The 22,229-nt window shown below is 41.9% G+C and overlaps 3 protein-coding genes across 3 annotated transcripts; 2 read left to right on the top strand and 1 right to left on the bottom strand.

The window, feature by feature from the left end:
- The first annotated feature begins 17 nt into the window (after positions 1 to 17).
- Positions 18 to 3,958, top strand: polr3h (polymerase (RNA) III (DNA directed) polypeptide H). The gene is made up of 6 exons (XM_079178072.1): positions 18 to 374; positions 1,271 to 1,367; positions 1,659 to 1,745; positions 2,497 to 2,560; positions 2,725 to 2,959; positions 3,156 to 3,958. The coding sequence occupies exons 1-6, from the start codon at positions 264 to 266 to the stop codon at positions 3,204 to 3,206; spliced, it is 645 nt and encodes a 214-aa protein (XP_079034198.1). The 5' UTR covers positions 18 to 263; the 3' UTR covers positions 3,207 to 3,958.
- Positions 3,959 to 7,095: 3,137 nt separating this feature from the next.
- On the top strand, positions 7,096 to 9,900 carry csdc2b (cold shock domain containing C2, RNA binding b; the record flags this gene model as incomplete). The annotated part of the gene is made up of 3 exons (XM_079178205.1): positions 7,096 to 7,277; positions 9,137 to 9,259; positions 9,738 to 9,900. 3 exons carry the CDS (start codon positions 7,096 to 7,098, stop codon positions 9,898 to 9,900), a joined length of 468 nt encoding a protein of 155 aa, XP_079034331.1.
- A 2,663-nt stretch (positions 9,901 to 12,563) lies between these two features.
- On the bottom strand, positions 12,564 to 20,912 carry pmm1 (phosphomannomutase 1). The gene is made up of 8 exons (XM_079177100.1): positions 20,544 to 20,912; positions 19,693 to 19,810; positions 18,767 to 18,843; positions 18,248 to 18,339; positions 18,031 to 18,130; positions 17,459 to 17,534; positions 14,938 to 15,053; positions 12,564 to 14,049 (listed from the first exon to the last, which is right to left on the bottom strand). The coding sequence occupies exons 1-8, from the start codon at positions 20,625 to 20,627 to the stop codon at positions 13,927 to 13,929; spliced, it is 786 nt and encodes a 261-aa protein (XP_079033226.1). The 5' UTR covers positions 20,628 to 20,912; the 3' UTR covers positions 12,564 to 13,926.
- Positions 20,913 to 22,229: the final 1,317 nt, after the last annotated feature.

Below are 22,229 nucleotides of genomic sequence, written 5' to 3'. Positions count from 1 at the left end.
TCGTAAACCATCACGTGGCGGCATCATGGATGCGTTTGAGTTTGCCGTAGATTACTACACATTTATTGGTGTCTTTAGCTAGATTGTGAACAATTGTCGATATTTGTATTTGATCACATCTCTGCAGAAAAACAGGAAATGCTGTCCCGACAATAGGAGACACCCCGCAGCTCAACTGACAGCTCCGTTCAGTCGTTTCACCGCAGTGTGTGTGTGTGTGTGTGTGTGTGTGTGTGTGTGTGTGCCTGCTCACGGTCTGCAACATGTTCGTGTTGGTGGAGATGGTCGACACTGTCAGGATCCTTCCGTGGAACTTCCAGAGACAACTCAACGAGGCCATAGTCGAGGAGCTGAACAAGAAACTGGCCAACAAGGTGCGCGTGAGCGTCACTTTGGCTCGATTTACACCACAGTTAACTAAAAAAACCTCAACTTTATCACTATTACCTTTATTTAATGAAGCCATCTCCTAAGTGCAGCATGATAAATAAGCACAATAATGGAGACCGACAACGACAAAACACACAGACTCACTATCACATACAAACAGCATCAGAAACAATCAGATCTCTGAACAGATTCCACAATGAAAAGGTTAAATTAATCCAATGTGAGATGAGGCTGTTAGATATTAAAGGACTGTAATTAAGTCAATTCACACTTAACGCTGAAGTAAATCCTGCATCCATACTAATGATAATTGAACTGTGCTTCAGTTTACTTTTTCTGTTCTGTATCTTCCACCATGTGTATTATTGGAGACTTAAAGGGACAGTTCACCCCAAAACTAAAAAAGCTAATTTTTCCTCTTACCTGTATTGCTATTTATCAGTCTAGATTGTTTTAGTGTGAGTTGCCTAATTTTGGAGATATTAGTCTGCCTTCTTTGGAATATGTTATTTTAGTGTATGTATTGTGCATTTTTTTTATATCCTTGCTGCTGTAACACACACATTTCCCCCTGGGGATTAATAAAGTATCCATCCATCCATCTATAATGGATCTATGTGGCACACTGTTTGTGGTGCTCAAAGTGCCAAAAAAATACATTTTAGAAACTCAACAGCAATGTCTCCTTCCTGAAATCATGACCCAGTTACTCAAGACAACCCACAGACCTTATTGTGAGGTTGTATCTCTGTGGGTTATTTTGAAAAATATGTATTTTTGACTGAGCATGTGAGTTAGCATTGTGCAAACAAGGCAGTTTGGCTTATTGAAAGTGCACTTGTGTGGAGTATTGTACTCTGACCTCCTTTCTTTACCTCAGGTGGTCTTCAACGTCGGCCTGTGCATCTGCTTGTACGACATCACTAAACTGGAGGATTCCTATATATTCCCCGGGGACGGAGCCTCACACACTAAAGGTATGACGAGGCTCTCTCATTTCTTCATGTACTGCATTTTCACGACAGCTTTAGATTGCGGACGCATTGCCACATTTTGCAACGCCAGTCCTCCCACTTAGTTTTGTAGTTTTAATTTGTTTATGATAAATTTGGTCTCGATGTCCTGTTTAGCCCCGCTAAGAGTAAACTCCTGTAGGACATAGTTTATTGTTAAAGGGAGGGTTGATGGACGGTGTATCGGCTGTGAACGACTTCACCTAACTCTCGCCCGCTGAACGGTTCCCATCTTCCTTTTTGTTTTTCTTTCAGTTCATTTCAGGTATGTTGTCTTTCACCCTTTTCTCGATGAGATCCTGCTCGGCAAAATCAAGTACTGCAGTCAAGAGGGAGTTCACGGTAACTTCTGTCTTTCCATCTCCACATGTTTGATTCAATCTCCAGAAATGTGTTATCTGATTAATTCTCAAGGCTCAAGGTGACGTAGCATCTTGTTTTGTTCGACCTACAGTCCAAAACCCAAAAATATTGAATTTGCAATACTATAAACCGGAGAGAAGCAGCAAATCCTCACATAGGAGAAGCTGGAAATAAAAAATATTCTGCGCTTCTGTTTGAAAAATGACAAATAAACAATTGACTGTCAGAATAGTAGTCGAGACATTTTCTGTAGATCTATTAATTGATTCATTCAGTTGTTTGTCTCTAAAGAATAGATTCAAGTACATTTGTAATTAGTCAGCTCTAGCAGATAACATTGTATATCCGCGTTATTTATTGATTTATTTTTGACATAGTTTATTCATTTAGTAGTGCTATAGTTTAAATCTTCACTATTCCACTTACATGAGTTTTAATAAATCCCTGAGAAGAGTCCTTTTTAGGAGCTGAGAGGGTTCCATTTTTTTTTGGCCCACTTCCTTTTTCTCACCTCTGGTACTAAAGTCACATGTCTCTGTCCTCCGCTTGCTGTCTACAGCCCATGTGACTTTTTATACAACATAACTTGAATGTTGGAATGATTACGAGATCTGGTGTATGTATTAACTTGTTATAAATGTTTGTTCTGAAGGCTCCCATGTCTCTGCTTATACATGCACCAGAAGACCCAGAAGCTCTGTGGTAAGACTGTGACCTTTCTGTTTCACAGTGACGATGGGCTTCTTTGACGACATTCTCATTCCACCTGAGTCTCTTCAGCAGCCCGCCAAATTGTATCCTGTCAGAAAATGTTCCTATACACGAAGCGCTGTGATTTTTATCTTCAGAACAGTTTTGCCATGTGCATCACATCACTATACTGTGTAGCCTCTGATCTAGAATTGATTGTGACTGTAGTTTTAAGTAGCAGCCGAGCCGTCCTTAGCTCCAGCCTCAGCGATGAAGCGGAGCAAGTCTGGCTCTGGGAATACGAGACGGACGAGGGGGCCCACGACCTCTACATGGACCAAGGGGAGGAGATCCGTTTTCGGGTGACGGATGAAGTCTTCGTGGACACCTCGCCGACGGGCCCGGCCGCCGCAGCGACCGACACGCCGGCACAACCGGGACAGTCGACGGCTCCGCCAGCGGAGGCCATCGAGGAGAAGAAAGAGTCACCGTACACTCTGATTGTAAGCCTTATGACTAACACACATTTACATCACCAGGAGACCTCTTCATGCGAAAACTTCTGAAGTGTGTTTCTGATAAAAGCGGGAAATTCAGTTGGAATTGTGACTGAATCAGACTCTTTGTATTTTGAAGTTGGGTTTTCTCACTAATGTCACTTTTTCTCTTCCATCCTCACCCATTGTGCTGTTGTTCCAGGGGACCATCTGTGACCCGGGGCTGGGGCTGCTGTCGTGGTGGAACAGTTAGCACTGCAGAGGAGGATGGAGGACATTTGGTGGTTACGAACAGATCGGTCACCGTGACCGATCGTAGACGCGATGGACGGCCGGCTGGAGACCCAGAAGCCACTGGTTTGGATACAGAAGTGGAGACACAAAGTGGAACTTTCTGAACTAAGATGCTGTTGGTGTAAAGTGACCGATGTGCTCCGCCTCATTGAGACTTGATTGTGTTGTAAATAATGCCCTGAACATACCAGCTCCAGGTCGACATGTGAAATTGACCGTGTATTTATAAACAGAATCATTTGATTGACATTTACGTTCATTTAGTGTATTTCACATGAAAATTAACCCCCCAATTCAAAGGAAAACATTGATTATGTCTTTTAATTATTTGAATCATAATGTCATCACTACTTTAGTATGATAGTCGGACATACACAGGTCACAAAATCTGACTTAATGGGTCAAAGTAGGTGTTGTTGAACACTGAACAGCACTTGTCAGGGATGAATAAAGTTGGTGCCTAATGATACCTGAGAGCTTACGGACACTCTTGAGGTTAAAGAGGAGAGAAATAAGGATGAGTGATACTTTTGTTCATAGGAATTAGACCCACGGGACAAATTATACTGCATTTGTATCAAGATTCAAACACGGGTAACATTGCTACAAAAAAATATTAACTTTTTATTTCAAATCTTACCTCAAACAGGTTTTTGTGCTCTCTTCCTCAGTTTATGAAACAGCCTTGTACTAGTTTGTTGCTGTTTTGTCTCTCAGTAAAAGGACGTATCATCAGCGTGAGTGGTTGTGATTTGTCATGATTATAGGAAGTGTATCAGAAAACGGATTAGCGGCCAGCCTTTCAATCCCACCGTTTGAAGGCCACAGTCCTGTTTGTTTCTAACAGATCTGCTCTGTCTGCTCTTAGTGTCGTTCAGTGTTAGTTTAGCAACCCACACACTTGTGTTTGATGTACAAACAGACATGCGGTGGGGGGGGGGGGGGGGGGGGGGGGGGGGGGGGGTTCATGTGACAACTGCGTGGCCAGTAGATGTTTGTCTCAGTTGATTGTTGTGAAACTAGGTCAGACTGTACAGAGTTTCTATCAACAAAAATACATGGTTTGCATGTGAACCTCCTTGCAGAAATATTGCCTATACAGCAAGCTTAGCTTAGCTTTACATTTTATCTCTCATCACATATACATGCCAGTATTAGATATTTACAGTATTTTATTTTTGCTGGCATGTTTATGTGATGAAAGATACAATTTAAAATCCATTGCATCACTGGATGCATAAAGCACCCTTTATAATAGAGGAGCACAGGAACAGCTGCGTAAACAGGGACTTTTTGTTGTTTTTTAAATCATGGTAAAAACAAATAATACCTCAGAGCACACTGTTCCCTCAACAAACTACACACATGACAAGGAATGAAGAAAGTCCCTTTCTACACACACACACGCGCGCTCACACAGAGTCGCATCACGCCATCGGAATCTCCGCCAGCTGCGCAGACTCAGCAGCCCCTCACATCGTCACATCAGGGTTTTCCGTCGGACTGCGCTGATTTAGTCGACTTATTTATTTAATATCTTGTTATATAATACACACCGACTTAAAGGCACTCACTCACACACGCGGATCGTCCTCAACCCATAGCGCGCCCAATGCAGTAAGTAACATTTCTGTGAATATATGCTGAGTCCGTGCTGAGGGGGGAGTGTGCCAGTGTGGCTTTGTTTTGGGATCGGGACAATGTATTTTTTGCATGCTCGACGGAACAACCGCTGAATAATAGAGACAGCTTTTATTATGCGCTATATTCATCTGTGATTGTATGGAGCACTGGTCGGTGTAACATCTCCACCATATTTGACCGTTAGCGGGTCTCAATGAACGGACCTCTCACCCTGCTTTTATCCACGTTGTAGCCTATACTATCAAATAGCATCGACGGGTCCCCCCCCCACACACACCTTTCACACGTTTTTGAAAAATTGCGAATATCATTAGGGCTGTCAATTTGGTATTCATTTGCTGAAGTGTTTTACTAGATAGGCTAAAATAGAACGAGGGAAAAAGCAAATGAATAAAATATGGGATTTGATGGTGGTTCTCTGAGGTATAAGAGAAGTGTATGACTTCAACTGAACTCCACAAACACACATTTCATCTACACACTGCCTTTGGATAATCATGGAACAGGGACATGACCCTCTGTGACTTAATTTCTGCACATCCAGATGTTCACCTGCTGGTGTCTGTGAACTCTGAGTCGCTCTCAAAGTATAGTTTCTCATCATGAAACAGTCTGGTATTGATCATAGACCTCTTTGTAACGTTCCCTGTGGTAACGCCGTGACATTAGGATTGTAGTACTCCTGTAGGATGTGCAATTGTTCATTTGGGAACGGGGCACTGACGTCACGAACGCACCACTGGAGGCGGTGTTCTGCAGCTGTTCTGACGTCACGAGCTCGGCCTGCATCATTACAGACGAGAAGAGTGGGCGTAAAAGACACGTAGGCTCGTATATATGGAAAACGACACGATGTTTGTTGTCCGGACTGCGTTAATGTTTTTTTGGGGGGTGAATTCACCCTTTAGTGCTGACAGGAGATCAGTCAGTTGCCTCTTATCCTAACCTTGAAAATATCAAAGAGGGGGAAAAACCGGATTATGAGGTATTGAAGGGCAAGGTCACCTTACACGATATGCTGCGGATTTTAGTATTAGGGAATGATGATCAACACAGATGGACAGAGGAATAATTCCCCAATTCCCCCGAACTGGAGACTGGATTAAGAGCACACTGTGTTACTCTGATATTGAGTATACACCGCAATGATGGTGCTCTGTAATACACTGAACAGCGGGAGTGCAAGTCGAGTAGATCTCCACATGTATTCATAGCTTTGGCCAGCTTCAGCTAGAAACCCTGTAGTATAATAATCATGGGGGATTTCCCGGAAATGCAGTTTGTTACCAACAGAGCCGAAGGAAACATTCAAAGGGTCCAGGTGACAAAAAGAAAATGGGTGTTTTTTGCATTCAATTTGGGGCTGGATTTAAAGGGGCACTCCACCAATTTTACATCCCATACTTGTCATGAGAGCTCAGCTGTGTAAAGTCTTCAGTGGTTGTTTTTTTTGTCAAATCAGACAATAACCCTGATGATGTCATTGGGGTATCTCAGGTGTGTGTGTGTGTGTGTGTGTGTGTGTTTTCGAGATGAAAACATGCAATTGATCTGCATCATGGGAAGTGTGGGATCTGCCATTTTGGATCATTCTTATTAAAATAAATCCCGAGCAAGCTCCCCAACTTTAGCATACAAGATAATCACTGGAATGCCGCTTTAAAGAAGGGACTTGATTTAAAGGACTTGACAATCGACCGAGGAGGCGTCGCCTCAACATCTATTTAGCTCTTGGAAGGATTTATATCTAATAACATGAATTGGACATGTAATGGTAAAACAATATATTCCCAGACGAAAGGAAAGAACAGTTGCACCTCACAGGTCCCTATTTGTATGATGTTTCTGACTTGAACAGACCTATTCTCGGCTGGATGACCCCTCCCGTCCCCCCTTTCCCCCATCAGGTCTAAAGCCACATGACAACTCTCTGATCCTCATCCATTCTCTCCCTGTCATCTTTCTCTTCACAGCCTGGCCTCCCGACAGACTTGAAGTGACAGCCCTGACCTGGATAGCGGCTGTGCCTCTTGTCCCACACTGAGGCAGGCCTCTCCAAGCAGAAGGACTCACAGATAGACCATCGGACAGACGCCTGTGTCAGCAGCCCGTCGGCAGCCTGCGGCTTGAACAGTAGCAGCAGCGTCCAACACTGCATCCACACCATCCTCCCTCATCTTCCTCGTCCCTCTGTCACTTCTGACATGGCAGACCCGAGCCTCACGTCACCCTCTAGGATCCCGCTGCGCTCCCCCAACACCTCCCTCAGCCTCTCCTTCCCCTTCCTGAGGGAGAGGAGCCGTATATGGGAGGAGGGGAAAGAGCACCCGCTGCCACGGGATTTGCCCAGCCCGTTGCCAACCAAACGCAACCGCACCTACTCAGCGTAAGTACGATTAGTTTATTCACCAATGTGAGAAGACATTTAACAAACACACACATTTGAGTTTTTCCATTTCATTTAAACTTCACTACATTTCAGAGAACATATTTATTTTTACTCCACTAAATATACTAAAGCTTCAAGTCCCTGTAGCCAGCAAGCCAGAACTAATAATGGGTTCAAAGCACTTCTCATATAGGGCGTCAAATACCGACGCTTTGTCACGCCCCTAGGTGGCTAATACTGACGCACAAGGTACCTAGCGTCTGTAAGAGACGCACCAAGATTTCAAGTAACTATAATATAAACCCACCCCTGTAGATGCTCAGGGTCAATAGTCCGGGAGTGTGATGACTTAGTATAAAGAGGTTGCGGATGGTCAAACAAACATAGGACTTACAACCAGGAGACTGGTGTTTTCGAGAGCGGTGTTCGTGTCCCAAAGTTACGTTAGTGATGTTTGTGACATGTGTTCCCTACTTATGTTCTGTTGTTGTGTTGTATAGTCCATGTAGTTATTTCTAACCCAACCATGATGTTTTTCCTGCGCTAGCCAAGTGGTTTTGTTGCCTAAACCTAAGTTTAAGTGCGCCCGATCATTCCTTGTTTTGTTTGAATTCCCGACCATGCTGCAACCATGCGATGGGCTACCCAGTGCGTTAGAAAGTGGCGCCAAGGGGTCTGACAAAACAACAGTATGTGACCAGAGAAGGTGTTGCTACAGTATAACCTATGTGGTGTATTTTCCTTTACACAGTAAACAGAATAAGTGCATGAACTCTGCCCTTTTGTTAGGAGCAGAGATATGGAATAATGGGGGCCATGTAGAAGCCATGTCCTCAATTTATGCACCCTGATGACATGTCCAGATGTTTCTTATTATCGGAGCAGGGTGCGAGGAGGACCAGGGATCCATGTCCGAAACATGTTTATTAGGGGTCCTGGAGCGGCCAACATGTTATGCTCCTTCTGAGTTATCTTCCTAACCTCAGGGGGTGGGCATCAGCTGGATATAAGGAGACGAGGATTCTCCGTACTTTAGAGTCATTTTGAATTGGCCAAGGGCTCTCCGGCCGTGTCGACCGGCCGTATGACATGTGTTGCTTGTTTGTAATAAACTTCATTATAATATCAAGAACAGTGTCCGCGGAGCTTCCTTCGATCACCACTTCAACATCACTGCCGCATGAAATATACCACACCTATAAACTCACTATAAAGAGTGCCTTTTTAGAAAGGGGTACCCATTACTCAAGTTACATTTTGAATGAAGTCATTGTACTTGTAAGGGAGTATTTTTGAATTGTGGTATTGTCACATTTTTTTACATAAAGGATCTGACTGTTTCCACCACATCAACCAAACTGAAGAAATAATTGATTAACCATCAGCTGTTTTTCAAGCAGAAAGAAAATACTAATTTCAGCTTCACTGGTGTGAAAGCTGCTTGTTTTTAAAAGTAAATCTGACTTTTTGTTGCTGCGTTGTGGCTGCTTAGCAGACTGTGATTGGTACTTAAGAAAGATTAAATACGGTACTGTTTACACAGATTAGTATTACACGGATCAATGTTCTCATCTCTGAGTGTTGTGATGTAATGAGGGAGTGTGTAGGAGTTGATGTGGTCAGCTCTTCATCTTCCCTTTAACCGTCTTTATAAATCCTCCTCCACGTCCCTCCACTTCTCCATTACTCTACCTTGTCAAAAGGGCCTAAATCCCGAATTGTCTCACATAAAAGAAAAAAAAAATGTATTCTAAACGGCTCCTTCTAGTCTTACTGAAACAATAACAACAGTAAATTGTACTGGGATGAGTCATTTTATGCTTATGACTTTATTGTTTTCCTCTCTTTGGCTGCAGTACGGTACGTGCTCAATCAGGACCCGTGTTTAAGGGCGTGTGTAAGAACTTCTCCAGGTCACAAGGTCACGGCTTCCTCCGACCCTCCCACGGCGGCGAAGAAATCTTTGTTCACATCTCAGAGTGAGTGGCAATAACACTTAACACACTGTTATATGATATAATCATACAGATTTCACAGCTGTCGCCTCTGAGATTCATAGCAGGCAAACACGCCGGGCATTAGCGGAATTACAAAAAGCAGCACAGACTTACTGCAGAACTGCAGCGTCAACTCATTGGACTGCAAGGACTCAGCAGACTCTGACACCTGAAATACAGGGACATGCACAGAGAGTACAGCAGTCTGTAGTTCTTTTATTGTATCTCTTTATTCTGCACAAGCTCTATGCCAAATGTTACTACAGCCTCAGCAAAAGCAAATTTGTAAAATTACTCCTACTAGCACTTCTAAGGCTCAGTAATTAAGACATTGTATCCTGTTTGTTGAGCTGGTGTTTACATTTTGTCTGTACCCCCCTGTACATCTATATACCTAGACAGTACGAAGCAAGACTCATTTTTACTCATAGTTCATCGCTCTACTTTTGCTCTCTTTCAGCATTGAGGGGGAGTACGTACCAGTAGAGGGCGACGAGGTCACGTACAAAGTGAGCCGGGTCCCTCCCAAGAACCTGAAGGTGCAGGCGGTGGAGGTGAAGATCATACATCTCAACCCAGGGACGAAACACGAGACCTGGTCTGGCCAGATCATCAGCTCGTAGACCTGAACTCCGGGCCTGGTTGGTCGTGCAGGGCTGGGTGGGGATGAGGATGGACCTGTCGTAGGACTGATAACTTACAATCTGTGCTAAAATCTTTCTTTAAAAACATGTTTTATCTCCACAGCAAAGGGCCCGTTGACAATTCATGTGTCGTTGGTGTCCACTCGCAGAGCGGATGCACTGTTCAAAAGCTGTCCACTGCACTGATGAATCTGCTGTGTATGTAAGACTGACCATTTATTCACTGTTAGGAAAAAGATATTTTTGTTTTATTTCTTTCTATTTTTGTCATGACAGCAGTAATAAAAGTCAGATTTGAGATGGTAGGGTAAAGGGACTGGCGAAGGATCAAACTGGAAAAGGCTTTTGGGCCTCATTTTTTAGATGAGCCGTGTAAAGTATGAAAAACTAGTAAAACTGAGGACGTCATTGTGTTGCAGAACTGTAAACTGAGGCATGACAGCTGAATGTTTGTGCAAGGAAGGAGAGCGACGTAGGACAGAAGGCTGAATTCACTTTTACTTCCCTTCTTGCCGCTGTTGTGCACTTGTTTACTTCACCAGCGTTTCCAGGATGTAAGTGTGGGTCAGATTATCACAGCCTGCACAGTCCAGACTTTGGACAGATAAGAAACTTTGAATTCAAGAACAAAGATAACGGATGTAAATGCAAGTAGTTAAGGAAAAAGTTGAAGAGTTTTGACGGATTGTGTTGTTGGAGTGAAAGGAAGTTGAAATGGCAGGTTGACCAACACAATGACAGTAACCCGAAATATGAATAGTTCTATGTTTGCACCCCAGTTTAGAAACATGACCATTTAGGACAAAAAAAAGGGGAAGTTTTATTTTGAAGTGAGTGGAGTGAGTTCAAAGTCATGAATCCAGTTTGTCTTTGACAGAAAAAGCATGAAGGGAGACCAGGAGTAAAACAGGCAGATCACATTAAACCAAGCATGAATACTTCAAAAGATTGAAAAGAAATTACATACTTTACTTTAAGGGAAAGCGACTGCGAGTATTTTCTTGGAAAACACATATCTTTGGTTGTGTGTCTTGTTTGTGGTTATTTATTTAGATTATTTATTTGATGATTTAATCAGATTTGTGTGTGTTCTCAGATTGCAAGCTCTATATTTTGGGTAAGTACAGTCAAAGCTTGCACTTAAGAAATTTGAACTTACAAAATGAAAACTGCCAGAAAAACTGTTATTGACATCACTGTCAGGTTTTTCAAAATGTGTTGTGTTGTTTGAAAAAAATGTCTGGGGCCAGATATTGCTGACAAAAAAAAAACTATTTGTAAATCTCTTTTTCTATTATCAGAAAAACAAGTATCTGTGTCTAGTTTATTAAACGTATTAGTGTGATGGTGAACTACATGACTTCATAGTTGGTGCCAAAAGAGATCAACGTTGTTTGTAGTTATTCAGGTTTTGCTCAGTGTGTCATTTTCTAATATGTCTGTTCCATAGAGTCTCTATGCATCCTGTCTGTCTGTCAGTGTCACTGCCTGAACTTGTTCAACATTACTTTTGATTTATTTAAGGGCACTTTATTTTATGGACGAGCCACGGTGGTGGTGATCCCCATGATTACTTCTACTGAGCTTCGAAAGAACATTAAAGCATTTTATGATTCACACGTCTGATGGAAGCTGTATTTCTTTAGTTGCGAGTGAGAGTGAGACTGAGAGAAGAAGAGCGGTATGAACGTTGGTCAACATGTGTGGCTGTCTATCATGAAGAGGTCACAGGTTTGATTTTGACCACAGACATCACATCCTGTTAAAATGTCCCCAGACTGATCAGTATGACAGTGATTACTATTTCAATTCATTACATTTTATTCCATCTATTTGGGGATTTCTGAATACAGAGATGTGGGTGGTGCTTTAGGTCTGGAACCGGGCTAAGCTCACCCACTGACACGTCAACTTCTGTCTTCATTGGTAAAACAATTGCATGAACCAGGGCTGTTATTGAGGAGTAAAAAAAACATACGGAAAAAAAACAAAAGAAGATATGCTTAATACGATGACGTATTTATCACGTCACTTCCTGCCTATTCTCTATTTCTAGAGACCAGCATCAGCATAAACTTGATGGTGCAAGAAGAACTTGAAAAATGCTGCAATCCAGAGCATCTGTCGATACAAGCCTTTTGTGTTCTTCCTGCCATTTAAGTGCTTGTGTCTATCACATATTTAGTATAATACATTTTCCCACTTGTCTGCATTCAACGCTCCCCCCTTTTTTACTGTGTATTATTACACAGCCCTGAATGGCTTTTACAGTGGGATTGGAAAAAAAAACAATACCAAAAGAAACCAATATTATACAATTAGCAATATTGGTTGACAGGATTCTGTCTTTGGTGCTGAATATTTGAAATATAAACTCTAGTGCTACTTAGTTATCAGTGACTTAATGGTAGAATAAGTAGTTCACTCCGGTCACATACATTTTTCTACATGTCAGACACTGCTGATTTAGATTAAAATAGATATTAATGATTGTTCAGGGGAATACATTTTTAATTTGTGCACAAAAACAGTCACAAGTTGAATTGTATTTTTTATCTTTAAAGCATTTGTGTCGGTGAGATTTGAATGTTTCTGGCGTCTCCCAGTGGAAAAATGTAAAGACACTGAGGCGAAAGAGTTTATTTATGATTTCTTTCAGAGTTTATGATTTTGTGAGTGAGTTACATGTACAATGAGCACTTTTAAGGTCCAAGCCCTGTTTGGTCCAACAGGACAAAGAACAACACTTGAAAGCTGAGGTCAGTGATATGATATCAAAAAGGTTTTATTACCATGAATTGAGCCAAATCCCTTTTTTATCTATAAATGACTGAAAAACGACAAGACCGATCTTTTTAATCAGTTTCAATCAACACATTAAAAGCTCATCTCTGCTGTCATAAAAGTATTGTCTACATGATCCTTTGAGTCTTTGTTGTTGAAGGAGTGTTTACAGTCAGACACAGAACTGCAGCTGATATATGATTTATCAAAATCCTCATATTTACAACAACGATACCACCAAGGAGGCATTCTTTTTCTGAACCATGACAGAACATTGACCCGTCATGGGAAAATCAAAGTGTCAGTGTTCCCAAATCTTAAAAATTACTTTAAAAACACTTTAAGCATCTGTTGAAAACGGCAGGAATCTGAAAGAGATTAGCAATACATGCAGTCACCCTGCGTGCAGTCCACGACGCAGCTCGTAAAAATATTTTACATAAAAAGCTGTCATATCAACTGACAAAGGTTTGCAGAGTGACTTGGTCACAGTAGCTACATTCACTGGTTAAGATGAATTCATTGAGTCAGCAATGTTCAGTGTTTAAATAAAAATCTGATACATTTTCAAAAGAGACACTTGATATTTAAGGGATTACACAGTAAATAAACAAATCATCACATCCAGCTCAGAGAGCTGTAGAGACATAAAAATACCTGGAATGATTCCTATATCCTCAACTTCAGAGGAGGACTCACAAAACAAGTAAATGCTTCCTCACCGGCTTCCTCTTTCACTTCGGTCACCTTCTTCAGCAGTGTTCAACAAGACCACATCAACGATTGGTAAGAAAACATGCCAACATTAGTGCAAAACATCATTCGATACGCTTAATTAATTCAGGAGTAATCATTTCCATCACTGCTGAATATTTCAGAATCTCTCATTCCAATTTCATGTCACATGCTACACATCGCAGTGCTGTAGTGCTGTTACAGTACTGGCAGAGTACTTAAAAACGTTCCCATACATCAACATGTAACACTTCCTCAGTTTCTGTCCCTTTAAATTAAAAAAAGCAGCTGGATTTATTGCACACATTTAGTCAAATCCCCCTGCTGCTGTCAGTGTATTAAGAGTAATCATATTATTAACATGGAGATGATCAGTAGTAGCTTTCAGCCGTTATAATCTGGGTTGGAGTTGCTTGTTGTCGTACCAGCAAAGACCCACAGGCGGGGAAAGGGGGCAGAGGAAGGGAAGCGGGGCATTCCAGGACATCAGGGCTCATGTGGTGGAGCCTTAAAGAAAAGCTCCCGACAGAACCGGGCCGTGTCCTCCGGAGAGTAGACCGTGAAACCGATGGTCCGCGGGTCGTTAAAGATTTCATAGTCGTTTCCTCCCTGAAAATAGAATCATCAAAGATTACAAACCCATATTAACATCCTTTCAGCCAAGGCTCTCTGATCGTTAACCTCTGACCCTGGACAAACCGAACACTGAAGTCATGGCCTCATCAAAAGCCATCACTGTAGTCACGTCTCCAGCACCACAGTCAGTCAACTGATCTTTGGGATGTGTTTACGGTTGGCTTTGCAAAAAAGACTTTGTGAAGGTAAACCCCAGAATACAATTGAAGATACTTATTGGAATTTCAGGAGCCGTACCACTTCTTGCATATCCATAAATACCCCCCTAACCCGCTCCTCCTGTTACGCTCTCGTATTCGGTACCCTCCCCGCTTTTGCTTTCCTCCTCTGTCTTTCTCTCTCCTCCTCTCCTCTACGTAGGGTCCTGAGGGGGTTCGCCGTGCCCGGGTGCTACGGTGTATTCCCTATCAAAGCTCCCACAACTCATTCGGCTAACCGGACGAGCTACATGAAGCTCAAGCCTCGCATCTCAATCACGTTTACCTTCAATATATCTGTTAAATGCTTCTATTTGATGGTGTTGTCCTCGCTAGTGAATGGAATCTTGGAATTGCAAGATCCCTTATTTAAGAGAAGTCCTACTGCTGCTGATATTGTAGACAGCAGTGTGAATGAGTCCCTGCAGCCAGGTTGCTAAATATTTGTGAAAAGAATTCCCAGAAGAGTGGAGGCTGTTATTAGCAGCTGATCAATGCCCATGGTTTTAAAATGGAGATATTCAACAATCAGTGTAATCTTTGGTTGTCAAAAATACTTTCGACCATGCAGTGTATACAAAATGTAATTAGTAAACAGTGTCAGTATCTGTATCCACATCACTGCACCCAGCCCTCCTGTCATTATTTCCCAGGACGAACTTACATCTGACGTTTCGTTGCCAAAGAAATAGATGGCGTCCAGGCCCTCGCTGTCCAGCAGCTCTAAACACAGCCTCTTGTCCCAGCCCTCTGGGAAAACGTCAAAGCTGATGAGACCACCTAAAAACACATGACCAACAGGACTTTGTTATCATCCTTGTCTTAATTAGTTCGTCATATGCTTTGTAATCCTTGAAAAAACATCTTTAACAATACAATGCATTTTAAAGAGACAAATTAAACATTCTGTTAACAGTTAACGCGCATTTGCCAATTCTTTCAGGAAAGAGCAGACAAAGAAGTCTTCATGTCTGTTTACAACACAATTAGTATGAACCAGTGCACTCAATATGTTGCTTTCCCTTTCGCATTCTTTCACCTATTTACAGTCAACAAGTCTGTCTCTGCAGAACAAACGTTGTTTACTGTCTGAGCAGAGGCTGACTGATGGAGGCTGTTGGAGCCCCATTGTTCAGCAGGTACTTGTTTGTTTTAACAGTTGGCAGAGAGCGACACACTGTATTCAGGAGAAAAAAGGATTTGCCACAACTAAACACACACAATGTGTGTCCATCATTGACCAACCAATGCCAAGAACAGTGACAGGCGTGATTGCGGCTGCAGCTCATAGATAAGGTCATAGATTGCGACGTGTGTTTTGCAACATGTCCAGCTCTGGTTCTCACTACAGCTCGCTGTTCATCACATTTTAAAGGTCACAGAAAAAGCTCTATTGTTGCTCAGCCGGGAGTCGATTGACCTAAGAATTGTGAAACGTTGCCAGAAAGTCTCCTCCACAGTTCTACCCAGCACTTCCCTTTCAATCATGCCTCCCCCCTTAAATACTATTCACTGCCTTGTCTCAGCTTAAGAGTTTTAGGAGTCAACAACAAAGGCAACAGCGGAGGAGCATCCAGCCAATCAGAGGGCTGTTTCACTGACCCACCCTCCACACGCCTCCATCCCATGCACCTTCAACCCCACACACCTCAGTGCTTCAACCACTTCTGGAACAACCCATCCCCCGGCCTGCTGTCTGCTTCTTACATTCCTGAGCAAAGAACAAAGTAGGGCTGCTAAATTGCTGACAATGCATAGGTATGCCTGTAAACCTTTTCAACCACTTTGCTAAACCCCCAAAATCTAAATTAATTACACAACTTGCCTTTTTTAAAGACTAATTACTCAGCATGTTGGTTAATCCTAGACAAAAATGCACAAAAAGTGAAAAAGATCCAAAGACTATAAAGACAGGAATCTAATAGAACTTTAATAAGAAGCAATATCTAGACAAAGTGAAACCTACTTGAAGAAAAGGATCAGGCGCTGGAAATAATTTTTGACAACACTGGAGTTGACAGAATAACAATTAAAAGCCTGTGCTTTGACTAATACTAAAAATCAGATCTGATACTGTACAAACACATCTCCCCACCTAGACTGATCCCTACTGTTAACCTGCTAATATCTTTAGTACAATGCCAAAGTCACTTTGGCATTGTACTTATTTAGCATTTGCACCTTATTGTTTTTATATTTGCACGCATCCCATTTTACATTGCAACTGCAGAGCAGCAATTTCACTCAGGACGAATAAAGTTTCATGTTGTTTTATCTTATAAACTTCAGGTAACATGATAGATATATGGTGAACGCTGTAAACTCAGAAAGCGGACATGACATAAAGTCACATTTCTCGTTTGTGCTACGTGCCAAGGAACTAGAACTGGAATTGATTTCAGGAAAAACCTCCTTTGTTTGTCTGTATTGTGAACAGCCTTCAGACGTCATCAACTGAGGCTCACACCTCGCAGAGCACGTAAGCAAACATCCATTATCTGATTAACCGTACTGCTGCTGTGTCGCCACAGAGAGACAGGGAACTGTGTGTTTGTGTAATAGTTAACAAAGGGCTGAAAGATATGCTGTAAAACTAGTTTGTCATTAAACTACACTGTCATCAGGATGACTGCAAGATCCTGAACACACCTTTTCTTACTCAGAGAGCATGCAAGTTAAAACTAGAGTAGATTAGGTAATGTCCAAACATGCTAAACAGATCTGAGCTTTGTTTAAACTCACATAACTGTATTGTAAATTCTAGTGGTAGTCACAGTTTTCAAGATTACCATAAATATAATATTTAGGAAATGACTTGACAAGTCAATTCCTCATGGAACATTGTCATCTGGTGTTTTGATCCCCTATTCCCCTCTTCTGGTGACATTTGATGGTGATATCAAGGTTCAAAGGGGTTAATACAACGTGTAGTTTTCAGGGGTGTGGACATTAGGACTTTAATGGTAGGGAGTTGGGATGCACTGACATGAAACCCATTCTTACAGGAGTACCTTCCAATACAGAGTACTGACCCGACACTGCCACGCCCCATTTCCTAAATGTCATTTGAGACCAGTCAGAGTTAGAATTAGTGGGTAAAATATTTCAGGATGTATTTTTAGCAAGTGCACATGCTTGTAAACTTGAACAAGGTTTTTCTGTAAGTGGGCTTTCGACTCTCTCACCTTTAGTGAACTGTAGTCCCTTTCCAGCAAACTCCTCTTTCAGGGCAGCCACAAATTTCTCCCTGATCTTCTCCCTCTGTGGAGAAAGAGACAAAGCAGTCAGACTTGGCCAACCTTGTTACTGCACACAAGCCGTGTATCTGCATTTAACACACTTATAACTAGTATCTGCTCTGTTCACCAGATGTCATGCACAGGCCAAGTTGGTTCATTTAATCTGAGTATACAGGATCCAGCTGCATAAATGTTAGCAGGCAGCTGAAGGGTTAAACCTCTCCTCCTCTGCTGCTATCTGCTTCCTCCATATCGCCTGGCTCTGTGAACCATCAATGGGCAGCCTGTTAAGAGGTCCTGAAAGCTCAACATTGTTTGACCTCTCTCTGTCTGCCTAATTGAGCACATTTCATGGAGCCGAGAGATGTGACTAGTCTGTGACTCTCAGTGCCTGATGTATTAAAAATGTACGGCTTGTTTAATTTGGCTACTGTGGATTTTAATTAAGTTACAGTAGGTTTCAATCACATTGCAAATCAGGCGAATTTGCACTAATGCACTAATGGCAAGTCTTTTACCTTGTCGATTTCAGAGAATTCAATTCGCTCCTCCAGAGAGCAGCTCCGACCAACTGGGGAAATGTTGAGCATTCCATTCCTGAACTCAATGAACGTTCCCCTGCCGGCGAAAAAGGACATGCTACTGCTAGAGGACTTAAGTGAGGCAGAAACCTGGATTGGGTTTAAAATAATACCAAGTGTGTGGCCTGTTTCATAAGGTTGGTCAAAGTCTCACCTTTTCTTTGGCAGCTTGATGAGCCCCATGTAGCTGAGGCAGAAGTTGATCAGGTCCTGCAGCAGCTCCTCTCCGATCTGGTTCTGTATCGCCTAGCGGGATGAATCTGCACTTTATTCATTAACACGTGACAGGCTGTGCACTGTCCCATTGTTGCGACAGGTGACTGAAACTGATGACATTTGTTTTTTGCCCCGGGGATCTGGCTTGTCAAGATGCAGGAAAGAAGAGTCACCTTGGTAGATTCATAGTCATAAGTGGTCTGACATCAAATGCTTCTTCTTCCTTTTTTTTCCCTTTCCACTCTTCAGTTATTGTCTACTAAACATAACCAGGCTAATTAATTATATCACTTGTCTTATTTCTTTGTCCGTAAACATACGTTTCATCTCACAAAATGTGAAGCATGTACGTCATACAATCATGTCGTCCTATGTGTTTTTCTCAAAATAAATAACGTGTTGAATACTAGATGATATTGTGACTTAACACGAAAGATGGGACTGAATGTTCACTTACATGCTTCGAGAGGAATTTCCCATCTTTGTATTGCACTGTCCCGTTCTCAGCAAAGACATAATCAAACTTTTGTATCACTGCAAGAGAGGAGACAGATGGAACGTTGCTGCATGTGCTCATCGGGTTCTTTAAAACACACACACACACACACACACACACACACACTCAACTAAATTAACAGTGGCTCTTCCACTAAGGCCTGAATATGAATAAGAATGGAACAGCCTGCTATTTTTACCTAGTAGCAGATTACAGTGTATGTAACACTGCCTGGAAAAGCCAAGTTTAATCTCTCTGACCTTCCCATTCACTTTAGCCTGTAACTGCCCTGCAAACAACAGCCTGTAGGAAAAGTCTATAACTTTGCCTGAATGCCAGCTTTGATCACTTTACCTTCAATAACACAGCATTCACATGCAAAACAGCATAATCCAGCATAATAAAAGCATGCAGAAGATGATTATAAAATAACTGCCGGATTGTGTGTGACAAATAACAATCAAATACTCCTCGAACTGGATTAAAAATGTAATAAAAGTGTTATTGGAATTAACTGAGTCATTTTTGGACTTCACATTATACTGCAGCAACAACAGCATCTGCTGCGAATGTGTGCATCACAAAGTATAAAACGATTCACAGATAAAGGAAGAAAAGGGTGATCAGGCTTGTGTTATCGTTCTTTTTTATAGTGGGTCTGTGAGAAGGATGTTGTGTTACTCTCTATATAGCTGTATAATGGCCTAAATAATCCCACATTATTCCCAAGGACCATCCTCTCAGCTCCACTCTCTGTGGACTGGTGTCCAATTAAGCAGAAGTTACACTGAAAAGGGTCAGGTCATGCAGTGTGAGCCAGCTGAGTAAACGATACAGCATGCAGTGAGTAAACCATCTGTGGTTCAGACAGGAAGAGGACTGCTCACCATCATCGCCCTCCCCGAGCTGCTCAGCTATCTTGGGGTAGTCGGACCCTCCCACGATGCCGATCTTCACTTTCCTCCGCAGAGTCTGGAAAAACTCATCCAACTGTGGGTCGATTTTCTGCAGATTACAGGAAAAGGCACGTTATCGCTTTGTGTAGAGCTCCCTCTCAAACACACGCACACATACACATGCATGAACCATCATTAAAAAGACAAATCTGTGTTATTGAAGCATCATTACATAGAACAGAGAACAATGGACAACGCTGCAGAATTTGCCTTTGTGGCAATATCATTTGGCACAGATTTCCAATTACTCCAGCATATGGAAGACTAACTCTCAGCTGCACACACGCACACCAGTTACCTTAAATGAACCCAAACATTCAAACTCAATGGGCCAGTGAAAAAAGGAATGAAAAAAGGCAGAAGCATGGAGCAAAAAGCATTACAAAATAAATTGGACTGAATAATAGAAGACATACTTTATCCTTTAAACCTTACATAATTTACTAAATGACAAAAACACCAAAAAACTAGGTTCAGGAAAATGGCATTTATGTCAGTTTTCCTTTAGTGAGTCTAAAGTATATTAAAGAAAAACCTCTTGAAGCTCACGTGAGGTGACAGTATAGTTTCCATGTGTGTTTTGACAGAACATAAATAGGCCACCAGACGTCATGTTTGGGAGACACCGTGTCCTCTCACAAACTGTCTCACACTCTGAAAATAATTCGGAGGCAAATCCTGAAGGGAGAAGAGCGAGAGGAGCAGGAGCGAGGGAGCTGTTATGAAAGCTTATAATAACCAATAACCTATATTATCGATTTGGATGGGAGAGAGCTGCTCACCTCTCGAGGTGCTGTCAAAGTACCGTCCACATCAAACAGGCAGAGGATGTTTCGGTCGGACGAGAAGCTGTTTGATTTCTCCATTTCTTCTTCTCTTCTGAGTTTTTCTCCTTTACAAATTGCACGTGTCACAGGTCCACGCTCGTGCAAACAAACACGTAATAATACACATTCACGCGAAGGAGAAAATAATCAAAGTATCCAGCAGCCAGTTCAAATATCCAAACGAATATAATAGACTTTACGGTTTTGAAGATGGTACATTAATCTCCTCGAGCGCGCTGGCTTCTTATTCTTCTTTAGCTTCTTCTTCGTGTCTACAGTCCTGCTGTCACGGCTCGGCTCAGATCAGCCGGTTTGACCGAAACCGTCAAGCTTAACAAACACGGCCCGTTAAACGTATCTTGTTTCTTTTGCAACACTGTATGCTCCACACCCGGCAGCCAATCACAGCCAGGGTGCCTTGACGTAAACAAGTGGGCGGGGCAGTTCAGTCAAGAGCCAGCCGACCTTTTGCCTACAAGAGAAGGAGTGAAGTGATGGATGCAGAACAGAAACAGACCAACAACAGAGGATAAGTCGTATAAACAGTTTTTTCTGGAGTAGAGTAATACCTTATTTATGAAGAAACACCTGAGGGACTTAATACTGATGAATAAAAATCATGCATGAGAATAAGGGAAGTAAAAAGTTATTAATAAACAGATCTAAAGCATGGAGCAACATCATAAGTATTGTGACTGGTTTGATTAATTTGGGACTGTAATTGAGTAAATAACAATAAAATAAAAAACAATATATAAGTATTTTTTAATTTGTATTTACTCCAATATAGTCACAAATTAATCAAACCAGTCACAATAATTATTATGTTGCTCCCTGCTTTAGATACAACTACAAAGGTTTAATTTTTCCCTGCTAAGACCTTCAATCCAGTCTTTAAGAATTAAGAGTTCTTCTGCTGCTTCAATTAATAGATCCTGTGTGGCAGCCTGTCTTGTTTGAGAGCTTAAGAAATAATGAGAAACACAAACCCTATCCCTGATTTTATGACAAATTTGTAAGAGGTTTCATAACACATTCTAATTAGTAAAAGTGTTTTATTACATTTCAAAGAAAATGCTGTGCTATGGTTGTTTTACAGTCATCAGACCTAGTTTCTATTGTTTCATTTTGAAAGTCAGTCAGTTAAGACATGTTCAGGCTCAGACAACATGAACCCTCGCCTGAATTTGATTTCTATCTCTATACCTTCATCAGCTACATTCTCAGCTTTGCAGCGGACAGACAGGACTTCTGATGTACAATAAGACTTCAACTGACACAATGCTTTTGGATCCCGATACGAGCCCAAACACCCCCATTTGCAGAGCCGGGGCTTTGTATGTACACCAGGGTTTTCTCAGCAAACACACTCAGAATGGGCAGCAGTCGAACTGTGTGGAGACATCTGCTGAATTTGATTAGGTTATGATTACATAATATGACATAACGGCCCCCGTTTTGTTCACTCTGGGCCTGTGGCGCTGGGGGTTTGCTGTTGCTGCTACCAAGAGCATTTGTGCAGCCATACCTGGGGTTCAAACTTAATGGACGCTTTGTAGGGGTTCTCTGCCTTTTATTTTGCAAAGTTTTCTCCTGTTTTGTGGCTAGTTAGGGAGTTCAGTATTGTATTGTTTTCTTTGT

The sequence above is a fragment of the Pholis gunnellus genome, assembly GCF_910591455.1.
Source record: "Pholis gunnellus genome assembly, chromosome: 17".
In the NCBI taxonomy this organism is placed as follows: domain Eukaryota; kingdom Metazoa; phylum Chordata; class Actinopteri; order Perciformes; family Pholidae; genus Pholis; species Pholis gunnellus.
The sequence above is the reverse complement of the archived record's forward strand: the minus strand, read 5'-3'. Positions and strand labels throughout refer to the sequence as shown.

Excerpts from the sequence above, each read along its gene's own strand:
- polr3h (XM_079178072.1), top strand. The coding sequence starts at position 264 with ATGTTCGTGTTGGTGGAGATGGTCGACACTGTCAGGATCCTTCCGTGG. Across the intron at positions 1,368-1,658 it reads CGGAGCCTCACACACTAAAG|TTCATTTCAGGTATGTTGTC; the intron begins GTATGACGAGGC and ends TTTTTCTTTCAG. Across the intron at positions 2,960-3,155 it reads AGTCACCGTACACTCTGATT|GGGACCATCTGTGACCCGGG; the intron begins GTAAGCCTTATG and ends CTGTTGTTCCAG.
- pmm1 (XM_079177100.1), bottom strand. The coding sequence starts at position 20,627 with ATGGAGAAATCAAACAGCTTCTCGTCCGACCGAAACATCCTCTGCCTG. Across the intron at positions 18,844-19,692 it reads GCTCGGGGAGGGCGATGATG|TGATACAAAAGTTTGATTAT; the intron begins GTGAGCAGTCCT and ends CCTCTCTTGCAG. Across the intron at positions 17,535-18,030 it reads AATTCTCTGAAATCGACAAG|AGGGAGAAGATCAGGGAGAA; the intron begins GTAAAAGACTTG and ends CTTTCTCCACAG.